The following is a 24,629-nucleotide window of genomic DNA, read 5'->3' on the forward strand; positions in this document are numbered from 1 at the left end:
CTTCCCAGCAGCCTTCCGCCCTGGAGTACGTTCCTCAGATCGCCTCCAAGAGCGGAAGACCGCTGGTGAGACTGCTGGTGAGAACGCCGCCTCTGTTGCCAAGCTCCCGGGGGAGGGGCTCTAGAGGCGATGCTCTCCTTCTGCACCTGCCGGTGCGAGGAGCTGGCAGACGGCTGAGGCTGCCCCCTAGGGGCCGCCTTCCCAGGCTCTGAGCGGCGAGGGAGGTACTGGCGGAAGGCTGCTGACTGCCTCTTCGCCTCCCGGTATTTGGCGACGACGGTCTCAACCGAGTCCCCAAATAAGCCAGAAGGCGAAATCGGGGAGTCTAGGAAGAAGGTTTATCCCTCTCCTTCATCCCCGACAGATTCAGCCAGAGATGTCTCTCCACAGTCACCATAGAAGCCATGGACCGGCCGATAGCACGGGCCGTCTCTCTGGTGATGCGGAGAGACAAATCTGCAGCCCCCCGTAGTTCCAGCACATCCTCCGGAGAGGGACCCTCGCCCTCATCAAGCTCTTTCAGGAGGTCAGCCTGGCTTCCACACGGGGAGGAAGATCCTCAGAACTGTCAGACGAGGATTGGGAAAGTGCCGCAGCAGTCCCAAATCCCGCTGACAAGTCCCTTTGTGAACCCCATGAACCCTCCCTCGAGAGCCGCCCGAGCATGCTCAACACCCAGACACTGCACACAAAGCAGGTGTGTATCCGAGCCCGATATGTAGCGGGGACACGGATGCACACACTGCTTAAACTCTCTCATATTCTCCATCATTCACACACACTTTTGCAACAGTAAATAGACAATTTCAACAGAGAGCGCTATGCTGAAGAGCAATAACTGCCGTTTCAATGCGCAGGCTTCCCTTTTATACTTCCGGGTATGCCGTCACAGTGACGTCATCACGCACGCCAATCGGATTGGTTTAGTTTCTATTCAGACTTCAGATTCGCTGATGCTTAGGGAGCATCCCCAAAGTGTCGTTCCGACGCAGTGAGAGTTCCCTCGAAAGGGAACATGTTTTGTACAGGAGACATGAAGACTGGGAAGACTCTACCAGGAAGACATGAAGACTAATTTCTTGCAAGAAATTAAATATTTATAAAGACAATTGGGAAAGGTTTTGTCTCTTATTCAGTAATGCGACGATAGTTGAAATTTTGCCACGACAACACCTCCCTGGGAAGGCGTCCAGGAGGCATCCGAAATAGATGCCCGAGCCATCTCAGCTGGCTCCTCTCGATGTGGAGGAGCAACGGCTCTATTCTGAGCTCTTCCCCAATGTGACCGAGCTTCTCACCCTATCTTTAAGGGAGCGCCCAGCCACCCTGCGGAGAAAGCTCATTTCGGCTGCCTATATCCAGAATCTTTTCCTTTCGGTCATGACCCACAGCTCATGACCATAGGTGAGAGTAGGAACGTAGATTGTCCGGTAAATCGAGAGCTTTGCCTTACAGCTCAGCTCCTTCTTAACCACGACAGACCGGTACATCGACTGCATTACTGCAGAAGCTGCACTGATCCGTCTGTCAATCTCCCGTTCCATCCTTCCCTCACTCGTGAACAAGACCCCTAGATACCTGAACTCCTCCACTTGAGGCAGGAACTCTCCACCAACCTGAAGTGGGCAATCCACCCTTTTCCGACGGAGAACCATGGACTCGAACTTGGAGGTGCTGATTCTCATCCCAGCCGCTTCACACTCGGCTGCAAACCGCCCCAGTGCATGCTGAAGGTCCTGGTCTGAGGAGGCCAACACGACAACATCATCCAGAAAAAGCAGCGATGAAACCGTTTGGTCCCCAAACCGGACACTCTCCGGCCCTTGGCTGCGCCTAGAAATTCTGTTCTTAAAAATTATGAACAGAACCGGTGACAAAGGGCAGCCCTGCCGGAGTCCAACATGCACCGGGAACAGGTCTGACTTACTGCCGGCAATGCGAACCAAGCTCTTGCTTCGGTCGTACAGGGACCGAAAAGCCCTAAGCAGGGGGCCGCCAACCCCATACTCCCAGAGCACCCTCCACAGGATGCCACGAGGAACACAGTCGAATGCCTTCTCCAAATCCACAAAACACATGTGGACTGGTTGGGCAAACTCCCAGGAACCCTCCAGCCCCCTGGAAAGGGTATAGAGCTGGTCCAATGTTCCACGACTGGGACGAAAACCACACTGTTCCTCCTGAATCCGAGGTTCCACTATTGGCCAAATTCTCCTCTCCAGTACCCTGGCATAGACTTTCCAGGGGAGGCTGAGAAGTGTGATCCCCTGTAGTTGGAACACACTCTCCAGTCCCCCTTCTTAAAAAGAGGGACCACCACCCCGTTCTGCCAGTCCAGAGGTACTGTCCCCAACCGCCACGCGATGCTGCAGAGGCGTGTCAGCCAAGACAGCCCCACAACATCTAGAGACTTGAGGTACTCAGGGTGGATCCACCCTGGATCTCATCCACCCCCGGTGCCTTGCGACCGAGGAGCTTTTGAACCACCTCGATGACTTCAGCCCGGGTGATGGACGAGTCCACCTCTGAGCCCTCAGCCCCTGCTTCCTCAATGGAAGACATGTCGGTGGGATTGAGGAGAGCCTCCAAGTATTCCTTCCAACGCCCGATAATATCCCCAGTTGAGGTCAACATGTGCCCATCTCCACTGTAAACAGTGTTGGTAGGGAACTGCTTTCCCCTCTTGAGGCGTTGAACGGTTTGCCAGAATCTCTTTCTCCATGGCCTCACCGAACTCGTCCCAGGCCCGATTTTTTGCCTCCACAACTACCCGGGCTGCGGTCCGCTTGGCCTGCCGGTACCTGTCAGCTGCCTCCGGAGTCCCACAAGCCAGCCAGGCCCGATAGGACTCCTTCTTCAGCTTGACGGCATCCCTTACTTCCGGTGTCCACCACCGGGTTTGGGGATTGCCGTCTCAACAGGCACCGGAGACCTTGCGGCCACAGCTCCGAGCGGCTGCATCGACAATGGAGGTGGAGAACATGGTCCACTCGGACTCAATATCTCCAGACTCCCTCGGAATCCGGTCAAAGCTCCGCCAGAGGTGGGAGTTGAAGATCTTTCTGACAGGAGACTCGGCCAAACATTCCCAACAGACCCTCACAGTGCGTTTGGGTCTACCGAGTCTGTCCAGCTTCCTCCCCCGCCATCAGATCCAACACACCACCAGGTGGTGATCAATTGACAGCTCCACTCCTCTCTTCACCCGAGTGTCCAAGACATATGCCGAAGGTCTGATGACACAACCACAAAGTCGATCATCGACCGGTCTGTGGTGTCCTGGTGCCACGTGCACTGATGGACACCCTTATGCTTGAACATGGTGTTTGTTATGAACAAGCCATGACTAGCACAAAAGTCCAATAACAGAATATCGCTCAGGTTCAGATCAGGGAGGCCGTTCCTCCCAATCACGCCCCTCCAGGTGTCACTGTCACTGGTGTTGAAGTCCCCCAGTAGAACGACTGAGTCTCCAGTCGGAGCACTTTTCAGCACCCCTCCCAGAGACTCCAAGAGGGCCGGGTACTCCGCACTGCCGTTCGGCCCACACGACAGTGAGAGACCTGTCCCTAACGAAGGCGTAGGGAAGCGACCCTCTCGTTCACCGGGGTGAACTCCAACACATGGCGGCTGAGCTGGAGGCTATAAGCAAACCCACTCCAGCTCTCCGCCTCTCACCATGGGCAACTCCACAGTGGTAGAGAGTCCAGCCTCTCTCAAGAAGTGTGGTTCCAGAGCCCAAGCTGTGCGAGGAGGTGAGCCCGACTATCTCTAGTCGGTATCTCTCGACCTCCCGCACAAGCTCAGGCTCCTTCCTCGCCAACGAGGTGACATTCCACGTCCCTTAAGCCAGATTCCGTGTCCAGAGATCGGGTCGTCGGGGGCCTCGTCTTCGACTGTCGGCCGATCCACTATGCACCGGCCCCTTACGCTCCCTCCTGCAGGTGGAGAGCCCACAGGAGGGCCACGTCGCTCCTTCGGGCTGAGCCCGGCTGGGCCCCATGGGGGGAGGCCCGGCCACCAGGCACTCGCATACGAGCCCCAACCCCGGGCCTGGCTTCAGGGTGGGGCCCCGGCTGCGCCATGCCGGGCAACTTCTCGGTCCTTGATGTAGTTTTCATAAAGGGTTTGTGAACCGTTCTTAGTCTGGCCAATCACCAAGGACCTGTTAACCTTGGGAGACCCTACCAGGGGCATATAGCCCCAGACAACATAGCTCCCAGGATCATTCGGGTACTCAAACCTCTCCACCACGATAAGGTGACAGTTCAAGGAGAGGGAGACACAGGTGATTGCATCAAATCAGCCTTTTGCTGAGGAGCCGAGTAGGTAGACAGGCACCCCAGCAGGGTACAGAGGACATGGCGATGGGACGTGGAGTCTCCATTCCCTCCTTCAGGGAACGAGGGTTACATACGTAACCAAGACATTCCCATTCAGTCGGTCACTCTCGATGCCACGTTGGAGTACCGACGAATAGGAATCGACGAAGGGGCTTCCCATAGGAGCGACCGTGGAAAAATATATGGGATCCCCGCAGGGTCACTAATATATCCCGAGCCCAATACCGGTTCTCAATGATTCTTAAAGTAGTGCAAACACTGATTTGAATGATTATCATACCTTCAAAGGTTTAACCAGAAATTCCTAAAGTCTTTTCGCATGTTTTGTCACTACCCATATTAATCATTGATGGAGTTCACATCGGAAGACCCTCTTATTCATTAACATGGGCCGCAACAAAATACACACTGCTCACACTCCACTGATGCTTGCGATGTCAAACAGGTGTTTAAAAAAAAAAAAATCGTTTTCATTTAGGAATAAGATTGCGTGGGTGTTTGAATCAAAATTGCAATATTTTAACAATTAATAGTGCAGCTATAATTATTCATTTTAATTTTTGTTTAATTTTAATTTAAAACTTTACCTGTATCTTCGTTCGCTCAAGTGAGTCTGAATGTGTTCCACAATCTTCAAAATGCTCTGAAACGCCATAATATCAATGAAATATACATGATTTTGTAAATAATAATTTTTGTAACTTATATTACATGGTATTCAGATTAATTCTTGTTCATGCATTTATGGTTATTTATTGTGATAGTTTGATCACTCACTGTTGAAGTGCTGTTGGATTTTTCTTTAAGGTATTTCATGTTGAAAATCTGCAGGATGTCCAGGAGCTCTGTATGAATGTAGGAGCTGCACTCAACCAACTCATCCAAAGTCATCAGATACATCCAAGACCGGGCCAGCAGTCTGTCTACCTCCACCAAATGTTGATGTGTCTTCATTAACTTCAACATTGCTCTAAAATAGAAGGATTTAACAATGACAAGTCCAAAATGAGAACAAAGAAAGGCAAAGCACACGCACACCTTTTGATGTGCTAGTAGCCGAAACGATGGTAAATAAATAGACTATGATTAAGAGTGTGCAATTGTTCTCCTTTAATTCAAGTAAACAATTAGGAAAACTTAGACAAAATGTTTTATGTTACTTTCAACAGAAGGCCAAGTGGGTTCAAATGTTTAACAGTAGGAAATTTTAAAATAAACCCCCAGAAGAACATTTGGAAAATTATTTAATACCTAGATTACTTAATACCTTCGATCTTGTACATGCAGTGACTGCAGGGACTGAAATCCCTGCAGGCCAGCCCAGCTCTGCTCTGGTGCACTGACTTGATTAAACACGGGCTGAAATGGTTTTGAAGTGCCTTTGAGAAGGTGCAGTAATGGAATGACGATGATCCAGTTGGGCATGTGCTCTGCTTTCACCTTGTTGATCAGTGCCTCCACTCCAGACAAGCTGAAGAGGGAATCAAAATGATCAAGAGCTTTTCTCAGAGAAAGCTGGACTCAAGTCTACTCTCTGCAAATTAACCCCTTTAGGGTCAAAGATCGTCGACTGCACCAGATTACTATTATTCAACATTCACTGCACGTTAAAACATTAAACTCTTACTCATGGGTGCTGTATAGGGGGAAAAGTTAGGACAATTCCAAGGACCCCTGTCTGACAGGGGCCCCAACAAATGGGTAAAACTCATTTAAAATTATTATATTATACACTACATAAACCATCATCATTGAGTATATTAATAAAATGAAGATATCTTTGATTTGACTTATTTTGGCAATAAAAGTGAAATATCCCCATTTCCCAAAAAGTAAACATCCATATTGACCGACCACCCCCCTGTATCTGCATGAAATGGTTTGGTCCTGTCTTTGCACACTCATCAGTAGCGGCGTAGCTATTACTGATATTTTCTAAAAGTCAATAAAAATGATTGCAAAATGATGGCGTTTCCATTAACTGATGTTATGTGGCTAAAACTAGTTTTTTTCCTCTCATGATAAGTCATTCCAAAAACTATGCCATGCAGGTTGTTAGGTTTATGTATATCCCAGCCACCGCACGCCATTATTATAAATGGAAGGAGACGTGTGTGTTATCCAAGCATAAGGGCAAGGAAAGCACCGTATACTTGAGCGATTTCTGGGTGTTTCTCTCTCTTATCTGCCTAAAGCTCTTGATAAATTGTGGCATTTTCTATTCTATTGTCTTTTATGAGTTTAACAAAGAACTTGAATAAAGTCTTGTCTTCTGTCCAAACATACCATCATCTGTAAAGATTGATCGACTTTTACATACGTCAGGTTATGGTGACGCATTGCCACATACAGAGACGAGCGAAAAGTTTGAATTTGCATGGTGTAACTCAAAGTTTTTTTTACCACTTCGTTATTTTGGCTCGGAATTTCATTTGTTGGAAATATAAACTAAATTTAGAAATGGTTTTGAAATGAAAACCTTTGCTTTTAATAAACTAAATATATTTTTGAAATGAAGTGTAATGATCACCAGCTGGAGTGCCCTTGAGAGCCACCAGAGGGCACTCCACACATAAGACTATTATCACTCACAAACTACATTTCCCATAACTCACTGCCCGGACTCATCATCACTTATCACTGATCACATTCACCTGTCCCTCATTCACTGATTGCATTCACCTGTGTCTCACCATCCTGTTAGTATCTGTCTATTTATACCATGGTCATGCATTCACACTCGGCGAAGTCTTGTTTAGTGTTACGCTGCAATTCCGAGCATTCTCCTGTTTTTCTTGTCTGTTGGTTTTGGATATCTTGCCCTGTTCCCTGGATTACTCTCTTGCCTCTGGTCCCTGCCTGTTTTGTTTTTGTTTGTTTGTTTCTTTGTTTGGACTGCCTGTCTGTGTATGACCCCTGCCTGTACTTTGGATTACGCCTCTGGATTAGTGATGGGCAGACCGAGGCTTCGTGAAGCACTGAAGCAGTTGAAGCAAATGTGCCATATTGTTTCGAAGCTTCGAATCAATCTGACACCCGTCTCTACGGCACCATCTAGTGGTCATTTCCATGTGTTGATCTGAAATACCTTGACAATGATCCATGTAAAAAAAATTGTTTTTAACATCTGTCTGACAACTACATGATCTTGGTTTTGTAACCTGTAGCCTCGTCATTGTAAAGAACTATATATATTTTGTTTGTTATACAAAATGAACATTAATAAAATAAATAAAGCCACAATGTGTCACATTTGTCACAAAACATTTTTATTCAAAAATATGAATTGCTCTGCTGTTGAAGGACTCAGCCGACTTCTTTTTTTTTACATATAATTTCTCCAGCCTTTGAAAAAATCCTCTCACAAGGGACACTTGTTGCTGGCATGCACAAATATTTTTGGATGATGTAAATACATGGATGATGTATTGTTGCAGAAGGCTAGCTGCCTATCACAATACACACATCTCACTTTATTTGGTGCTTCCAAATGGAAATGCTCCCACACCACAGATGTACGGCATCTCTTGCGTGCAGCCTCCATTTTTATATATTCAATTAATATATCTATCTATATATCACCTATGAATCTATATCTATATAATTCTATATATCTAACTTATGCTGTGCTATCTATCTGTCACTATCTAACTTAGCCTATATGAATGTGTCACTATATCTATCCTATATGTCACTGTCTATACCTATCAGTCAATATATCTCATTTAAATCTAGCCTAAATATAACTAACCAAAGCGCACTATAAATCTCACTGCTATCACAAAATCACCCCTATCACAAAATCACTCTCCTCTCACAAAAACCCATGAGGTGAAGATGGATTAACTTCACTTTTAAACTGTGGTGAATTAGGTTTATACAGATGTGTGACTGTGTGGCTTGTTCCCGCCCCCTTTAATCAACGCAGTTTCGGAAGGCGCCACCTGATGAAACACTTTGAAGCTTCATTTAGCCATAGTCACGTGACATGGGTGTTTCGAATCACAGTTCGGAGCAGTGTTTCGAAACATCTGCGCTTCGGGATCTCGGCAAAGCCCCGAAACGTCTGTTTCGCGTCTGCCATCCCTACTCTGGATTGCCCTGTAATAAAGCTGCATTTGGATCCACCTTCTGTCTTGGAGCAGTTCGTAACATGAAGACAGCGTTTGCAGTGGAGTGCAAAATAATCCCCCGAATCCACGGCCTTTGTTGTTATTTTGAATTTACACAAATAAAAGTAGACAGTTTATAGTTTATGATTATGTCTTGCACTTATCTGTATGTCTAAAAATGACGGAGTATTGTGAGTTGTTCATAAAGGAAAAATGAATGGTGCCTTCATCGGCCATGGGTTAAAGAAAACAGCCTATTTAGTTTCATAGTTAGGCTATGTTTAAATATTATTATTATTTTAATTTCATATGTTGATTGTGAAAATTGAGCAGCATGAGTAAGGCTACATAATCAGATGCGCATATGTATGGGGACATGGATTGAGCATTTAATTGAATTTTGTTTTCTAGAAAGTCTTTCTTTAAAATGAATTTCGTTTTGTATATATTTTATCTTAATTTTAATCAATGTTTCATAAACCAATTGGCTGGATTTAATAAACAATAAGGAAATATAGCAGTCAATATAATCGTGACATGGAGGCATCTGCGCCATTAATAGCATTGCATGTGAACTGGAGCGCGTCTCACAGACATGAGAAATATGTCGCTTGAAATGTCTACTTTTAAATGAAACAATTCAAAATGAAAAGAAATATGCTACTCTCTGATTGCGTGCGCTTGAGTGGGGATAATAATAGCCTATTATATCGGTAGCCTACTTATTAGGGTAATATATTAATATATTACGTAAACGCTCAGGTTTAGAATTCTCTCATATGTATGTAATTAAATTAATAAAAGTGCTTAGTCAATGAATGGCTTAAATGAACAACTACTATTATACAAAAAACTTTCGTCGTGGACAGCCCTACTTTATTTCACATATTTTTGAACCAACATGTCACAATGTGTATTCTGGGATGAGTGAGTAGCGCTGAGCGGAATGAGCAAGCTCGAGTAATAGGTCAGTATATTTTGGATAGCTAGCTTGGCTTGAATGTTTGGTGCAGAATGGGTGTGTTGGGGGGGCAACCTCATATCCTTTCATAGGGCCCAAAATTGCTAGCGGTGCCCCTGCTCTTACTAGATCTGGACAAACTCAGTATCATTAGAAAGTTTAAAGACTCCAGCTTCGATATTTGACCACTGTTTATGATAAAACTGGGTTACAGTGATATTAATTTCTTAATTTATGTCAGGTGTAACGACTGAGACTAATCAGACACATAATAACTTGCTACATTTAGCAAATATGCTTTAAATGCTTTATGCTTAGTAGCAGACCTTTCCCCAAGAGAGCAGGAAAGGTCTCCGTTACCAGGGCTACCATCAGATAAGACTATGTTTATGGCTTGAAAGAATGTGAAAAGAGAGATCCAATGCCTTAACCCTCTAGGCGCCACGGTCTAGTTTAATCGACAAGATGCGGCACTGAATAAAATGTCCGATTTTGTCAAATAGGGTGTCAAATTTCGTTCGACCTCCCCTCCACTAGATGGCAGACATGTCATACTTCCTCCCCAAAACAAACGTCATGCTTCTATACAAAATATTCGAGCAAGAGCGCATTGAATCAGTGCGAACAAAAGCGGAGCTAGTGTGCGAATGAGCCATTTTATCAGAGCAATATTGTCAACGTCAGCGAGTATTTGCATTAGATTATTATTATTATTATTATTTTCTGATGGCATCAATAAAGCTTACCCGCAATGAAGTGTTGGGTCTTCTATTCGCGGACCCTGATTCTGAAGGGGAATATCTGCCTTCAGAAGATGACGGTGATTCTGAAAGTGAAAGTATAGCCCTACACAAAGCACAAACGGTGAATCCTTTGCCCAATGTCAGTGGTGGGAACAATGTTTCCCGGGGTCGGAGTTTTCATCGCAAAGTTAACAGGCGTGTTAGTGTTGTGGGGAACGAGGCGGGAGATTTTTACTGCTCTAGCCACTCCGCAATCACGGCGACAGTATTGTGGTGGAGACTTTGTCTGTTAGTGGTATGTTGGTATAGTGGTAACTGGGTATGTTAGATGAGGTCGAAGTATTCATAGGACAGTTAGGGGGCAGCGTGGAGGCAGGGTGGGGAGTCGCAATGACAATGACAGTAGTCCGAACTGTGCACACTCTGCGGGCGCGAGGCAGATCTGGCCGCGCTGCTCATAGCAGGAGCAGAGGTGGTGTGACACAGGGCAGAGGGGCTAGTATGCATAGTCTACTTGTGTTTGTGTGTCATATGAATAATATACATGGGCCCCATACATGGAATCAGAGTGCCTACTGTATGTAGTAAATGGAAAATCTCTACAGCAAAAGGCCAACCGCTACATGCATTCGGTTTGTTTCTACCATTTATTAGTAATGATTTACACAGTTTGTTTACTATTTACTATTTACCTGAGCATTCAGTATTGTGCAATATAGCATACAGAAGGTGAGGGACATTTTTGGGGCAAAGAAGTGCTGCATTTATCATTTAAACGTGACTTTTCATGAAAATTCTATAATCCAAGATGGCCACCACTATATGACGTCATAATATGCAAATTAGATGGGAAAATGTAATCCCTACAACTTTGGGTCATCCTTAATATTTCTCTAATTTACAGAAAGTCTCTATCTTTTATCACTTTTAAGATATAGCCTTTTGAAATTAAGACGTCAAAATCGAACGTTTTAGGAAAAAAAACTCTGGTGCCTAAATGGTTAAAACAGACTTTCCTGCATTAATTCATAGGAAAAAAACTGTTCTATAAATGAACATGCACCACAGGACATTGTGTGTGTGATTATAACTTTTGTAAAGGGTCTCTTGTATGGTATTTGGTTTTCTGCATAGCTAATGAGCAAACTACTAGTTCATGAAACCTCATATATGCCGTGTCTCCCATCAAATTAATGCTCGTTTAACGACTTACACTTTCGTGTTTGTCACTTCCTCAGAGGAGGCAGTGTGTGTTTGTTGTATTAAATGGAGTATAAATGGGCACAGACCCAGTTGAATCATGCTTGAAACACAGAGCCGTAAAACCTCCAACAGAGGAATTTCCGTCATTTTGGCTGGCTCTCAGCCCGGCCAAGTAGGCTAGGCTGATAAGGCCTACACACACACCTCAAGCCATGTGAGTGTGTGGGACAGGAAACCCGATCCCACCACATGGCCGGTGGGCCAGCAGATCTAACACCACAAGCCATGCACAACTTCCTCAACCTCAACAGAATCGAAATAACCATGCAAGCTCATAATTTCTTCTTCAGTCAATGCAGAAGAAATTGATGGCAACTTCAACACCTTCGGACCAAACTATCAAAACTTTCTCCTGCGATTTCACCTTGGACGCTCTTCTACAGCTCAGGCTTAATGCAAGTAACATATGATCTACAAATCGCTGTGTAGTTAGTAAAACTGTAAACCCCTTCAGACAGAGGAGCTTGTAGTCACTGATGGTTCTCCCAGGTGTTTCCATAGTTTCATCCATCTGTTCTGACCCGGTTTTCATTCTCTCACTTTCCCGCTTACCATGTATGTGTGATGTGTATTTGTATGTCCGTGATTTAGGAAATAAAATTTGTGCACAATTTATGTTTGGTTCTGACTCCCTGCCTGCAAATAAATCTTGTTATGCGCTCTAAGCGCTGTAAATTGAAGGAAGAATTATTTTTCTGTGGCCATGAAAAAAATAATCAATACTGAGTGTTCACATGATGAACTGATTGATTGATTGTAATGTTAATGCAGCTACATCAAGTTCATCTCATTAACTGATTGAAATATTCATAATTAACCATAATGAGTTATGAATAATTATTAATATTTCCCCTCTGAGTGAATTCGCTACACCGGAGTGCAAAATAATCGATCTGTAATGTAAGATATTTTGAATAGAATATCACATGCATATGAATTCTCTCTCGTCTGCTGCAGTTTATTTGTGTCCACAGAGCTGCAATGAACAGCGTTCACTAGGGTTCTTAGTTCAAAAGTGTGCATATTTGGAGAAATATTGATTTATTATGTTTGCAAAATATTTTGTCATACAGAATACCATTTCTATTCATTTCCCACTGAATTATGCAATCTGAAGAGCTGAAAGAGCATTTAAAGCGAGCTCTGTGTCTTCTTCCTAGTTTGCATCAGATATGACATCAGATATCACGCACTCATTCAATCTCTACAGCTGTCAATCATTTTACGTGACCATAAGTCCAGCCCTTCTGCATGAAGCTATTTCCTCATCCGATTCTCATTGAAGGACAAACTAAAGAAACATTTCTACATGTGAAATGAGAAGCTAATAAACAAACGATAACTATTTAATAAGGTTTTAGAGTGAATTTTCATGTGATTTTGGCTATTTTATATCAACAGTGGATGTTTACATTATAAAAGCTAAGCAGGTGTAGCTATTAGCTCCATATTAAATGCTAAATATAACATATTTTAACAACATTATGTGACTGAAATCCACATTAGATCGCGACCGTAAGGTAATAAGGTTTTTGTCATTGAGAAGGCTGGTACCAACAACATCCTACCCACATTCTCAATAAAAGAGCAGTTTTCTCTCTCCCTGGGCCCCCAGAGGGCCAGGTTGGCAGTGGGCGACGCCCCCGGGCCTTGCCACTCCTTTCCTCCCCTCTTCCCCTCGCCAGGGGGCAGAAGAGTGTGCACCGAGGATGCCCCCGGGCCTTCTCACCCACCCTCTAACCCACCCTGGAGTACACGGACAACACTCCGGGCCGCCTCCGGGCCGCCTCCGGGCCTCCCGAGTCGGGTCAGAGTACTCCGACTCTCTGCCTAGGTACGTCTGTGGTGCCGTTGGTCCTGCTTACTCAGTCTCTGAGGACCTGGTTAGGTCTTCCTAGGCTGTCTCGCTGGCTCATCCGCACTATCAGACTCGGCTACGCGATTCAGTTTGCATGCAGGCCTCCCAAGTACAGGGGCATCCTCTTCACCTCTGTGCGGAGCAGCGATGCCCATGTCTTGAGGTCCGAGATCGATGTCCTGCTGGCAAAGGACACGGTCGAGCCTGTTCCTCCAGCCGATATGAGGTCGGGGTTCTACAGCCCCTACTTCATTGTACCCAAGAAAGGGGGTGGGTTAAGGCCAATCTTGGACCTGCGCATCCTGAATCGGGCTATGCACAAGTTCCCGTTCAGGATGTTAACGCAGAAACGCATTTTCGAAGGCATCCGTCCCCAAGATTGGTTTGCAGCGATCGACCTGAAGGACACGTACTTTCATGTCTCTATCCTTCCTCGACACAGACTGTTCCTACACTTTGCGTTCAAGGGGAGGGCATATCAGTACAAAGTCTTGCCCTTTGGGCTGTCCCTGACGCCTCGCGTCTTCACGAAAGTCGCGGAGGCAGCCATTGTTCCGCTCAGAGAACGCGGCGTTCGCATCCTCAACTATCTCGACAACTGGCTCATACTGGCTCAGTCTCAGAATCAGTTGTGCGAACACAGAGACCTGGTGCTCAGTCACCTCAGCATGTTGGGACTTCGGGTCAACCGAGAGAAGAGCAAACTCTGTCCAACACAGAGGATCTCTTATCTCGGTAATGAGCTGGATTCAGTCAACCGGACTGCGCACCTCACCGAGGAGCGAGTCTGGTCAGTGTTGAACTGCTTGAATATGTTCAATGGCAGGATGGCGGTCCCACTGAAATTCTTTCAGAGGCTCCTGGGGTATATGGCATCTGCAGCCATGGTAACGTCACTCGGATTGCTTCATATGAGACCGCTTCAACGCTGGCTACACGACAGAGTCCCGAAATGGGTGTGGCAGAGCAGCAAGTACCGGGTCTCAGTTACTCCTTACTGTCGCCAAACCTTGAACCCGTGGTCAGACCCCTCGTTTCTCCGGGCCGGAGTGCCCCTAGAACAGATGTCTAGGCATGCTGTGGTCTTCACGGATGCCTCGTCCACGGGCTGGGGGGCCACGTACAACAGGTAAGCAGTTTCGGGTCTGTGGACGGGGCCCCAACTGCATTGGAAATCAATTGCCTGGAGCTTCCAGCAGTATGCCTCGCCCTGGGCCACTTCAAGAAGCCGCTACAGGGCAAGCATGTACTGGTCCGTACGGACAGCACTGCGGCCATCGCATACATCAACCGTCAGGGTGGTCTACGCTCCTGTTGCATGCCATCTCCTCCTGTGGAGTCAGAAGCGCCTGAGGTCGCTTCGGGCCATTCACATCCCTGGTGCCCTGAACCAGACAGCCGACGAGCTCTCTCATCAGGTAACACTTCCAGGAGAGTGGCGACTCCACCCCTGGAGCGTCCCGCTGATATGGGACCTTTTCGGAGCCACGCAGGTAGACATGTTCGCCTCTCCGGACTCGACCCATTGCCAGTGGTACTATTCCCTGTCCGGGGGCCCCCTCTACGAGGCGCCTCTGTGCTCTGAAGTGGAACCTGTTCGTTGAGTGGTGTTCTTCCCGCCGGGAAGACCCCTGAAGGTGTTCAATTAGTGTCGTGCTCTCCTTTCTACAAGATGGGCTGGAGCAAAGGCTGTCTCCCTCCACCCTCAAAGTGTACGTTGCAGCAATAGCGGCGTATCACGATGCAGTCGAAGGTAAGTCCTTGGGAGTGCACAACCTAATCGTCAGGTTCCTCAGAGGTGCGAGGAGACTAAATCCTCCTCGTCCAACCTCGGTACCCTCTTGGGACTTAGCCCTGGTGCTCAGAGCACTTCAGGGCCCTCCCTTTGAGCCTTTGCAGTCAGCATTGGCCTCTATCAAGAGGGTAGGGGACCTGCATGCACTTTCGGTCAACGAATCGTGCCTAGAATTCGGGCCAGCCAACTCTCACGTTATCCTGAGACCCCGGCCTGGATATGTGCCCAAGGTTCCCACCACTCCCTTTCGGGACCAGGTGGTGAACCTGCAAGCGCTGCCTTCGGTGGAGGCAGACCCAGCACTAGCTTTGTAATGTCCCGTCCGCGCTCTCCATGCCTACGTGGACCAGACTCAAAGCTTTAGAACCTTTAGCCCCCAGTGGCCGTACGTCGAACGTGACCAACTGAAAGGGAAAATCTCGGTTACGTATGTAACCCTCGTTCCCTGAAGGAGGGAACGGAGACGTACGTCTGCTTCATCTGAAGGCCCGAGCCACTTATCTCGGCTCCTCAGCTGAAAATGGTATGCGGTACTTCCACTTCCGTATTTATACCCGCGCCGTGGGCCGGATCGTGGAATGCGTGAACCGCATGCCAATGTCTATTGGCTCGTTTCTATACACTGAAAGTAGATTGGTCTCTGAAAATTGATCCCAATTCGTCGGTCAGTTTCGACGTACGTCTCCGTTACCTCCTTCAGGGAACGAGGGTTAGATACGTAACCGAGACGTTATGTGTCTATTCAGAATGACTTCTGAGCAGCAGCCTTTTTATTTTGGGTACGTCATTTATGCCCCACTTGCCAAAATGGGGGGTGTCTGTAAAGGGGTTAAACCAATATTCTGCGTTAGTTTAATGTGAGTGCACCTGTGACAATGTCAATTACCAGAGAAAATGATTTTGCCAATTTGTAAAAACAAACAAAAACATTTACAGTGGTAAACATAAATTGGAAGTGGGAGTTTGTACTGGAGGGTTTAGCTTTAAAGCTACGGTAGAAGATAAGAATTTCAGTGAATAATAACTTCAATTACACAAAGATACTATTGAAGTATAGCACACAAGTCAAATGAACAAATTGTATGGCATTGTTAATGCAGTTGCAGAGAAAATAAGCCATTGATTGTGTCTGCAGAATATAAACACTGTGACCAGGGTCTGTGGTTCCCAACCTTTTTTACTCCAAGGACCCCCTCCTCTCCGAATCACTGGAGCATCTGATGTGACCATCCATTATAAAACACTCACAGTACATACATTTTGGCAGCTGTATGAATATATCGAACTTTGTTCATGCTGAATTATGACGTGATAGCGATCAGTGAGTAGACAGCGCACATACACGGTTTGTTTGCACATCAAAAATAACAGACTCACGCGTGCCTGTATGCCACTGTAATCGTCTTTACCGTCATTACAATCATCATTCAAACAAAACTTTATTCAGTGAGTCAAGAGCGCACATACATGGTTTGTTTGCGCATCAATAATAACAAACTCAAGCATGTCTAATGTATGACATGTCATTGTTATCGTATTTACCTTCATTAAAATTGTCATCCATCCATCCATCCATCCATCCATCTTCTTCCGCTTATCCGGGGCCGGGTCGCGGGGGCAGCAGTCTAAGCAGAGATGCCCAGACTTCCCTCTCCCTAGACACTTCCTCCAGCTCTTCCGGGGGGACACCGAGGCGTTCCAAGGCCAGCCGGGAGACATAGTCCCTCCAGCGTGTCCTCGGTCTTCCCCGGGGCCTCCTCCCGGTTGGACATGCCCGAAACACCTTCCCGGGAAGGCGTTCAGGAGGCATCCGGAACAGATGCCCGAGCCACCTCAGCTGTCCCCTCTCGATGTGGAGGAGCAGCGGCTCTACTCCGAGTTCCTCCCGAGTGACTGAGCTCCTCACCCTATCTCTAAGGGAGCGCCCAGACACCCTGCGGAGAAAGCTCATTTCGGCCGCCTGTATCCGGGATCTTGTCCTTTCGGTCATGACCCAAAGCTCATGACCATAGGTGAGAGTAGGAACGTAGATTGACCGGTAAATCGAGAGCTTCGCCTTACGGCTTAGCTCTTTCTTCACCACGACAGACCGGTACATCGACCGCATTACTGCAGAAGCTGCACCGATCCGTCTGTCAATCTCCCGTTCCATCCTCCCCTCACTCGTGAACAAGACCCCTAGATACTTGAACTCCTCCACTTGGGGCAGGAACTCTCCACCAACCTGAAGTGGGCAAGCCACCCTTTTCCGACTGAGGACCATGGCCTCGGATTTGGAGGTGCTGATCCCCATCCCAGCCGCTTCACACTCGGCTGCAAACCGTCCCAGTGCATGCTGAAGGTTCTGGTTAGAAGGGGCCAACACGACAACGTCATCCGCAAAGAGCAGAGACGAAACCGTGTGGTCCCCAAACCTGACACCCTCCGGCCCTTGGCTGCGCCTAGAAATTCTGTCCATAAAGATTATGAACAGAACCGGCGACAAAGGGCAGCCAACATGCACCAGGAACATGTCTGACTTACTGCCGGCAATGCGGACCAAACTCCTGCTTCGGTCATACAGGGACCGGACAGCCCTCAGCAAAGGACCCCGGACCCCATATTCCCCCAGCACCCTCCACAGGACGCCGCGAGGGACACAGTCGAATGCCTTCTCCAAATCCACAAAACAAATGTGGACTGGTTGGGCAAACTCCCATGAACCCTCCAGCACCCTGTAGAGGGTATAGAGCTGGTCCAGTGTTCCACGACCAGGACGAAAACCACACTGTTCCTCCTGAATCCGAGGTTCTACTATCGGCCGAATTCTCCTCTCCAGTACCCTGGCATAGACTTTCCCGGGGAGGCTGAGAAGTGTGATCCCCCTATAGTTGGAACACACCCTCCGATCCCCCTTTTTAAAAAGAGGGACCACCACCCCGGTCTGCCATCCCAGAGGCACTGTCCCCGACCGCCACGCGATGTTGCAGAGGCGTGTCAGCCAAGACAGCCCCACAACATCCAGAGACTTGAGGTACTCAGGGCGGATCTCATCCACCCCCGGTGCCTTGCCACCGAGGAGTTTCTTGACCACCTCGGTGACTTCAGCCCGGGTGATGGACGAGTCCTCCTCTGAGCCCCCAGCCTCTGCTTCCTCAATGGAAGACGTGACAGCGGGATTGAGGAGATCCTCGAAGTATTCCTTCCACCATCCGACAACATCCCCAGTCGAGGTCAACAGCCGCCCATCACCACTGTAAACAGCGTTGGTAGGGCACTACTTCCCCCTCCTGAGGCGCCGGACGGTTTGCCAGAATCTCTTCGAGGCCAGCCGATAGTCCTTTTCCATGGCCTCACCGAACTCCTCCCAGGCCCGAGTTTTTGCCTCCACAACCACCCTGGCTGCAGTCCGTTTAGCCTGCCGGTACCTGTCAGCTGCCTCAGGAGTCCCACAAGCCAACAAGGCCCGATAGGACTCCTTCTTCAGCTTGACGGCATCCCTTACTTCCGGTGTCCACCACCGGGTTCGGGGATTGCCGCCTCGACAGGCACCGGAGACCTTGCGTCCACAGCTCCGAGCAGCCGCTTTGAGAATGGAGGTGGAGAACATGGTCCATTCGGACTCAATATCTCCAGCCTCCCTCGGGATCCGGTCGAAGCTCTGCCGGAGGCAGGAGTTGAAGATCTCTCTGACAGGAGACTCGGCCAAACGTTCCCAGCAGACCCGCACAGTACGTTTGGGTCTACCGAGTCTATCCAGCTTCCTCCCCCGCCATCGGATCCAACTCACCACCAGGTGGTGATCAGTTGACAGCTCCGCCCCTCTCTTCACCCGAGTGTCCAAGACATACGGCCGCAGGTCAGATGAAACGACCACGAAGTCGATCATTGACCTACGACCTAGGGTGTCCTGGTGCCATGTGCACTGATGGACACCCTTATGCTTGAACATGGTGTTCGTTATGGACAAACTGTAACTAGCACAGAAGTCCAATAACTGAACACCACTCGGGTTCAGATCAGGGGGGCCGTTCCTCCCAATCACACCCCTCCAGGTTTCACTGTCATTGCCCACGTGGGCATTGAAGTCCCCCAGTAGAACGACGGAGTCCCCAGTCGGAGCACTCTCCAGCACCCCTCCCAGGGACACCAAGAAGGTCGGGTACTCTAAACTGCTGTTTGGCCCGTAGGCACACACAACAGTGAGAGACCTATCCCCGAGCCGAAGCCGCAGGGAAACGACCCTCTCGTTCACCGGGGTAAACTCCAACACATGGCGGCAGAGCTGGGGGGCTATAAGCAAACCCACACCAGCCCGCCGCCTCTCACCATGGGCAACTCCAGAGTGGTGAAGAGTCCATCCCCTCTCGAGAAGTGTGGTATCTCTAGTCGGAACCTCTCAACCTCACCCACAATCTAAGGCTCTTTCCCCGCCAGCGAGGTGACATTCCATGTCCCAAGAGCTAGTTTCCGTGTCCAGGGATCGGGTCGTCTAGGCCCCCGCCTTCGACTGCTGCCCGATTCGCTTTGCACCGGCCCCTTACGGTCCCTCCCGTGAGTGGACCCCGTGGGGGAAGGCCCGGCCACCAGGCGCTCGCATACGAGCCCCAACCCCAGGCCTGGCTCCAGGGTGGGGCCCCGGCTGCGCCATACCGGGCGACGTCACGGTCCTCCTTTTTTTTGGCATCATAAGGGTTTTGGAACTGCTCTTAGTCTGACCCGTCACCTAGGACCTGTTTGCCTTGGGAGACCCTACCAGGGGCATATAGCCCCGGACAACGTAGCTCCTAGGGTCATTCGGGTACTCAAACCCCTCCACCACGGTAAGGTGGCAGTTCATGGAGGAGTTCATCCATCAGTTCATCCATCAAAACTATTAGCACCACTGGTTTTCTTTATTCAGCTGAGAGATGTAGTTTACGTTTCCTGTGTTCATGAAGTGGCTGGGTGTTTCGAGCTGCCGCTCAGTCTGTATTTCACACAGCGCGATGAGAAACGGCTTGGGCTGCTCCGAAACGATCACAGAATACTTACAAGAGGAGGTGCGTTGTTTTAATTTATTTTAATTAAATTGAGTTATCTTTTTCATTTAATATATTCATTATAACATTTATGAATTATAATAATCTATTTAAACTAATTTTAAATGATCTTGCGCCCCCCCCTGGAGGATCACTGAGGCCCCCTTGTGGGCTGCCACTCACAGGCTAAAAACCATTGGCCTAGATATTTTAGTAGGTAAGAAACTGAAAAAGAATGTATCACACAAAACTGTGAATTAGATAACAGTACTCACGTGTTAATTAGTGAAAATGATTCTGTTATGTCAGTCCAGAAAGACAGGAACTCCTCCTTAGGCAATTTTGGCAGGCAGAGGGCAGTGCAGAGATGAGAAAGAGTCCTGCTGTCTAAATCTAGATGATATCGATGCCACACATGGAGCATAATGAGAGCAGCATTCAGTGGCTCCTGGATGAATACACTTTTTCCTTGGTTTCCTTTCTGTAGCTCTGGAATCACATGGTTCAGCATGAACTCCTTCAGAAGCTTTCTCACCTGACAGGATGAAATTAAGATTATATGCTAAATTACATGACAACATCTGAATTTCAGCTACTGGTTATGTCTTTCAATTTGGGATCTTAAAGGCATTGTTCAGCAAAAGGTGAAAATGTATATTTTTACCATAAATTGTATACTAAATTTGTATCTTTTATATAAATATATTCACACTTGTGCCATTCCAATCTGGAAAGACCTTCTTTCTTTAGTGGAACACAAATTGTATAAAACTTGCACTTGTATAAATAAAATATTATTGCAGTGTTTTTGTTCAATATTAGAACTGAGACTGTAGAACTCGAAGAACAAAATGAGCAAAAAGTAGTCAGTTGGGCTTGTGTGCTATATTCCAAGCCTTTTAAAGGGATAGTTCACCCAAAATTGAAAATTACCCCATGATTTACTCTCTCTCAAGTCATCCTAGGTGCATATGACATTCTTCTTTCAGACGAACACAAATTTAACACACATTTAAAAAAAATGTCCTGGCTCTTCCAGTGGCAGTGAATGGCTGTTTCTATCCATCATAAAAATGCTCCACACGGCTCCAGGGGTTAATAAAGGCCTTCTGAAGCAAAGTGATGTGTTTGTGTAAGAAAATTAATCATATATAAAACTTTACAAACTGTAATCTCTAACTTCCGTTAACCTTTGTACGCCTGTTCAAGAGAGACTGGCGTTTCAGCGTATGCCATAGGACGCTCCGATAATAATATACTAATATTAACCAAGTTTAGATTTGCTTTATCCTGTGTGCTTTCGCGTTTGTCACCGGAACTTACACTTTATATATGTATATATCTGTGTATACACCTCAATTAAAGAGCCTACATTTTAAAAAATAAAAAAAATAAACAAGGCTCAAAAATCCATTTCATAAGCATGCATGTTTATTTTAGTACTTCTGTCAGTGAAACAACACACTACAGCCTGTAAAACATTGAAATATATATCAGTAAATAATGGTAATCTAAATTATATAAGAAAGTTAAATATTAGATGTAAAAACATATTCGTTTCATATTTCCCCCTATGGTGCGTCATATGCTGCTCTGTGCTTTGAACGGGATGTGGACACGAGCAGGAAAGAGAGCATCGCTATTCTAAAAATCTTCATGTTTTCTCCTGATCCTTGTTGTAAAAGGTGTGAAGAGCAAACAAAAGGAAGAAATGTTTATAATCCCCCGTGATAGTCATAAATTAAAGAGATGTCCAGTTGAATAAAATGGAGTAAGCTTATTGTTAAATTTGTGGAAAATCAGGTGACCAGATTGCAAAGCACAGACAAAGCTTAAATTCAGCTCAAATTCAAAGCCTCTCTCTCTCATTCGGCATGAATACATATGTTTCCATGGCTGCGATGCAACATTTAATTTTGAACCTATTATCTATAATAATAATACTTAAGCTTTGTGTTTCACTTGTGTCATTAAATTCATGTAAAACAGCATTTACATACACAAAAAATAGTGTTTTGACTGACCACTGCTAGTACTACTCAGGCACTGCAAGTCCATTCATCTTACGCTGAAACGCTGACGACAGTAAGTTAGAGATTACTGTTTGTAAAGTTTTAAATATGGATATTTTTCTTACACAAACACATGGCTTTACTTCTTTATTAACCACCCGGAGCCGAGTGGAGCACTTTTATGATGGATAGATGCACTTTTATGGACTTCAAAACAGAAACGCCATGATGTTTTTTTTATATAACTCTGATTGTGTTCGTCTGAAAGAAGAATGTCATATACACCTAGAATGGCTTGAGGGAGAGTAAATCATGGGGTAATTTTCATTTTGGGGTGAACTATCCCTTGGAAGTTAAATGATAGCTTTGTATCACAGAAACATTATTCACAGAAAATCTTTCCCTTCACCATAGCTCTTAAATCTAATTTAACATGTGAGAACTAATGATCTGATTTCACAGATTTCATATTATATGTCTTGACATGCTAATATATGAACTGAAAATATCAAGCCAAATACTAACCCTCTGAACCCAACGAATGTGCCCGTGCGTTTTTCTTGATTTTTCCTCATGAAACAACTCAAATACTCCGTAATTTTTTGCCTCACAGACATGAACGTTATGTCTTTATAAAGCTTAAAGTCTCTACTTTTATTTATGTACACTCAAAATAAAAACTAAATGTTGCGCTTCACGCTAAATAAAGAAAACAAACAGGATGTGCGTTCTCCCGTCTGTCTCCCTGTTAAGTCCACTCTTAAATGCGTCTGAAAATGAACTGTAACTCAATGAATACTTGCCACACATACGTGACAGATATCTCTTTATAAAGCTGGAATGTCTACTTTTAAATGAAGTAATTTACGTAAACAAATATTCTCTGTTTATGTAATCCGTATGTAAACAGCGAGAGGTACAGTTCCTTCAGCGGAACATCATTATCTTTAATATGACCACACTGTAATGGAGCATTACACGTTGATGCTAATTCATAATAATTATTTCACTATTCACTTTCAACCAATGAATAATCCAAGCTAATAACACATTTTTTAACCAAATTGTTATGATAATTATATTCATTATTTACCTAAACGAAAATAAAAAAATAAATGAGGAAGAAAAGGGTGTGGTCTGCTAACGGAGACAAAAATGTAATATGCGTGAAGGAAAGGAAGTGGAGACGAGTCACGGAAGTGAGAGCCCGGTGGAAATGGTGGAGTTGCTGAGTTGTTGCCTAGAATAATTAGTTGTTGTTGGAGTTGAACTACTCTTGATTGAAATTGAAACCTTGTGGGTACACCAGGAAGACCATGCTGGAATCTTCGGATGTCCTCTGCACAGGGAAGAATTGTGGCAATCGGAATGGAATAGGCCTACCAAGGTTTCAACGACACGCGTCGAACGGGGTTGAGGGATTTAGATTTTCTACTCCTTTTGTTTACTTGACTGCTGGCATAATTATTCTTGAAAAAACTCCCCCTTTGACTCTCGAGAATAGGAGAGTTCAAAACAAAAGCTCCACATTTTTTAAAGCTTCCTTTGATCTCTCATTCCTCTTCACAAAAGTTAGACCCTTACCCCGATACAAACAGAACTCTAACGAATATATAACTTTAACTTGAATATTTTTGGTTGGAGAAGTTTTTTTTTTGTTGTTCTTTATTTTATTTTATTTTAGTCTTATGAAAACTGTGATCTAGAATATCATGACACATTTAAGTTTTTTTGTATTTCAAATTCTCTGATAGAGTTCATGCTATTGGTATGTTTGAACTGAAATAATAATACTTAATTTCGGAATAGAACAGGCTGCAGTGGGAAGAGTCGTGGGAGGCAAACAGATCTATCTGTGCGTCGCCGAGCTGTTCCCACATCAGCTGGACCCTCTGGGGATGGAGTTTGCTCTTCTCCCAGTTGACCTGAAGGCCCAGATGGGCTAAGTGATGGAGCACTAAATCTCTGTTCGCACACCTGCACTCGAGAGTGGCCCAGTATGAGCCAGTCGTTGAGGTAGTTCAGGATGCGAACCCTGTGCGGCCTCGACAATCTTCGTAAAGACGCGAGGGGACAGAGCTAACCCGAATGGGAGGACCAAATACTGATATGCCCGCCCCTCGAAAGCAAACCGCAGGAACGGTCTGTTTCCAGGAAGGATAGAGACATGGAAGTAGGTGTCCTTCAGGTCGATCGCTGCAAACCAATCGCCCGGTCGAACGCATTCGAAAAGGCGTTTCGCTGTCAAAATCCTGAACGGAAGCCTGTGAAGGTATCGGTTCAAGATGCGCAGGTTCAGGATTGGTCGTAACCCACCGGTCTTCTTGGGTACAATGAAGTAGGGGCTGTAGAAGCCAGACTTCATCTCGGCTGGGGGGACAGGCTCGATCGCACCCTTCGCCAGTAGGGTGGCAATCTCTGCACGCATGACGGGGGCATTGGCCTCGACCATAGTGCAGCGGATTCCCCTGAAGCAGGGAGGAGCCTGCACGAACTGAATCGAGTAGCCATGCCTGATGGTCCTTGCGACCCAGCCAGGCTC

The 24,629-nt window shown here is 46.3% G+C and overlaps 1 protein-coding gene across 1 annotated transcript in view; it reads right to left on the reverse strand.

The window, feature by feature from the left end:
* LOC307136871 (E3 ubiquitin-protein ligase rnf213-alpha-like) overlaps nt 1–24,629 on the reverse strand; it is a 418,045-nt gene that overhangs the window by 335,568 nt on the left and 57,848 nt on the right. Inside the window, exons 8-11 of the mRNA XM_079834193.1 lie at nt 20,351–20,610; nt 5,611–5,814; nt 5,121–5,313; nt 4,931–4,986 (exon numbers count right to left, since the gene is read on the reverse strand). Of these exons, the coding sequence (XP_079690319.1) occupies nt 4,931–4,986; nt 5,121–5,313; nt 5,611–5,814; nt 20,351–20,610 (713 nt within the window). The remainder of the gene's footprint in view (nt 1–4,930; nt 4,987–5,120; nt 5,314–5,610; nt 5,815–20,350; nt 20,611–24,629) is intronic.

The sequence above is a fragment of the Gobio gobio genome (genome assembly GCF_949357685.1).
Source record: "Gobio gobio genome assembly, chromosome: 14".
In the NCBI taxonomy this organism is placed as follows: domain Eukaryota; kingdom Metazoa; phylum Chordata; class Actinopteri; order Cypriniformes; family Gobionidae; genus Gobio; species Gobio gobio.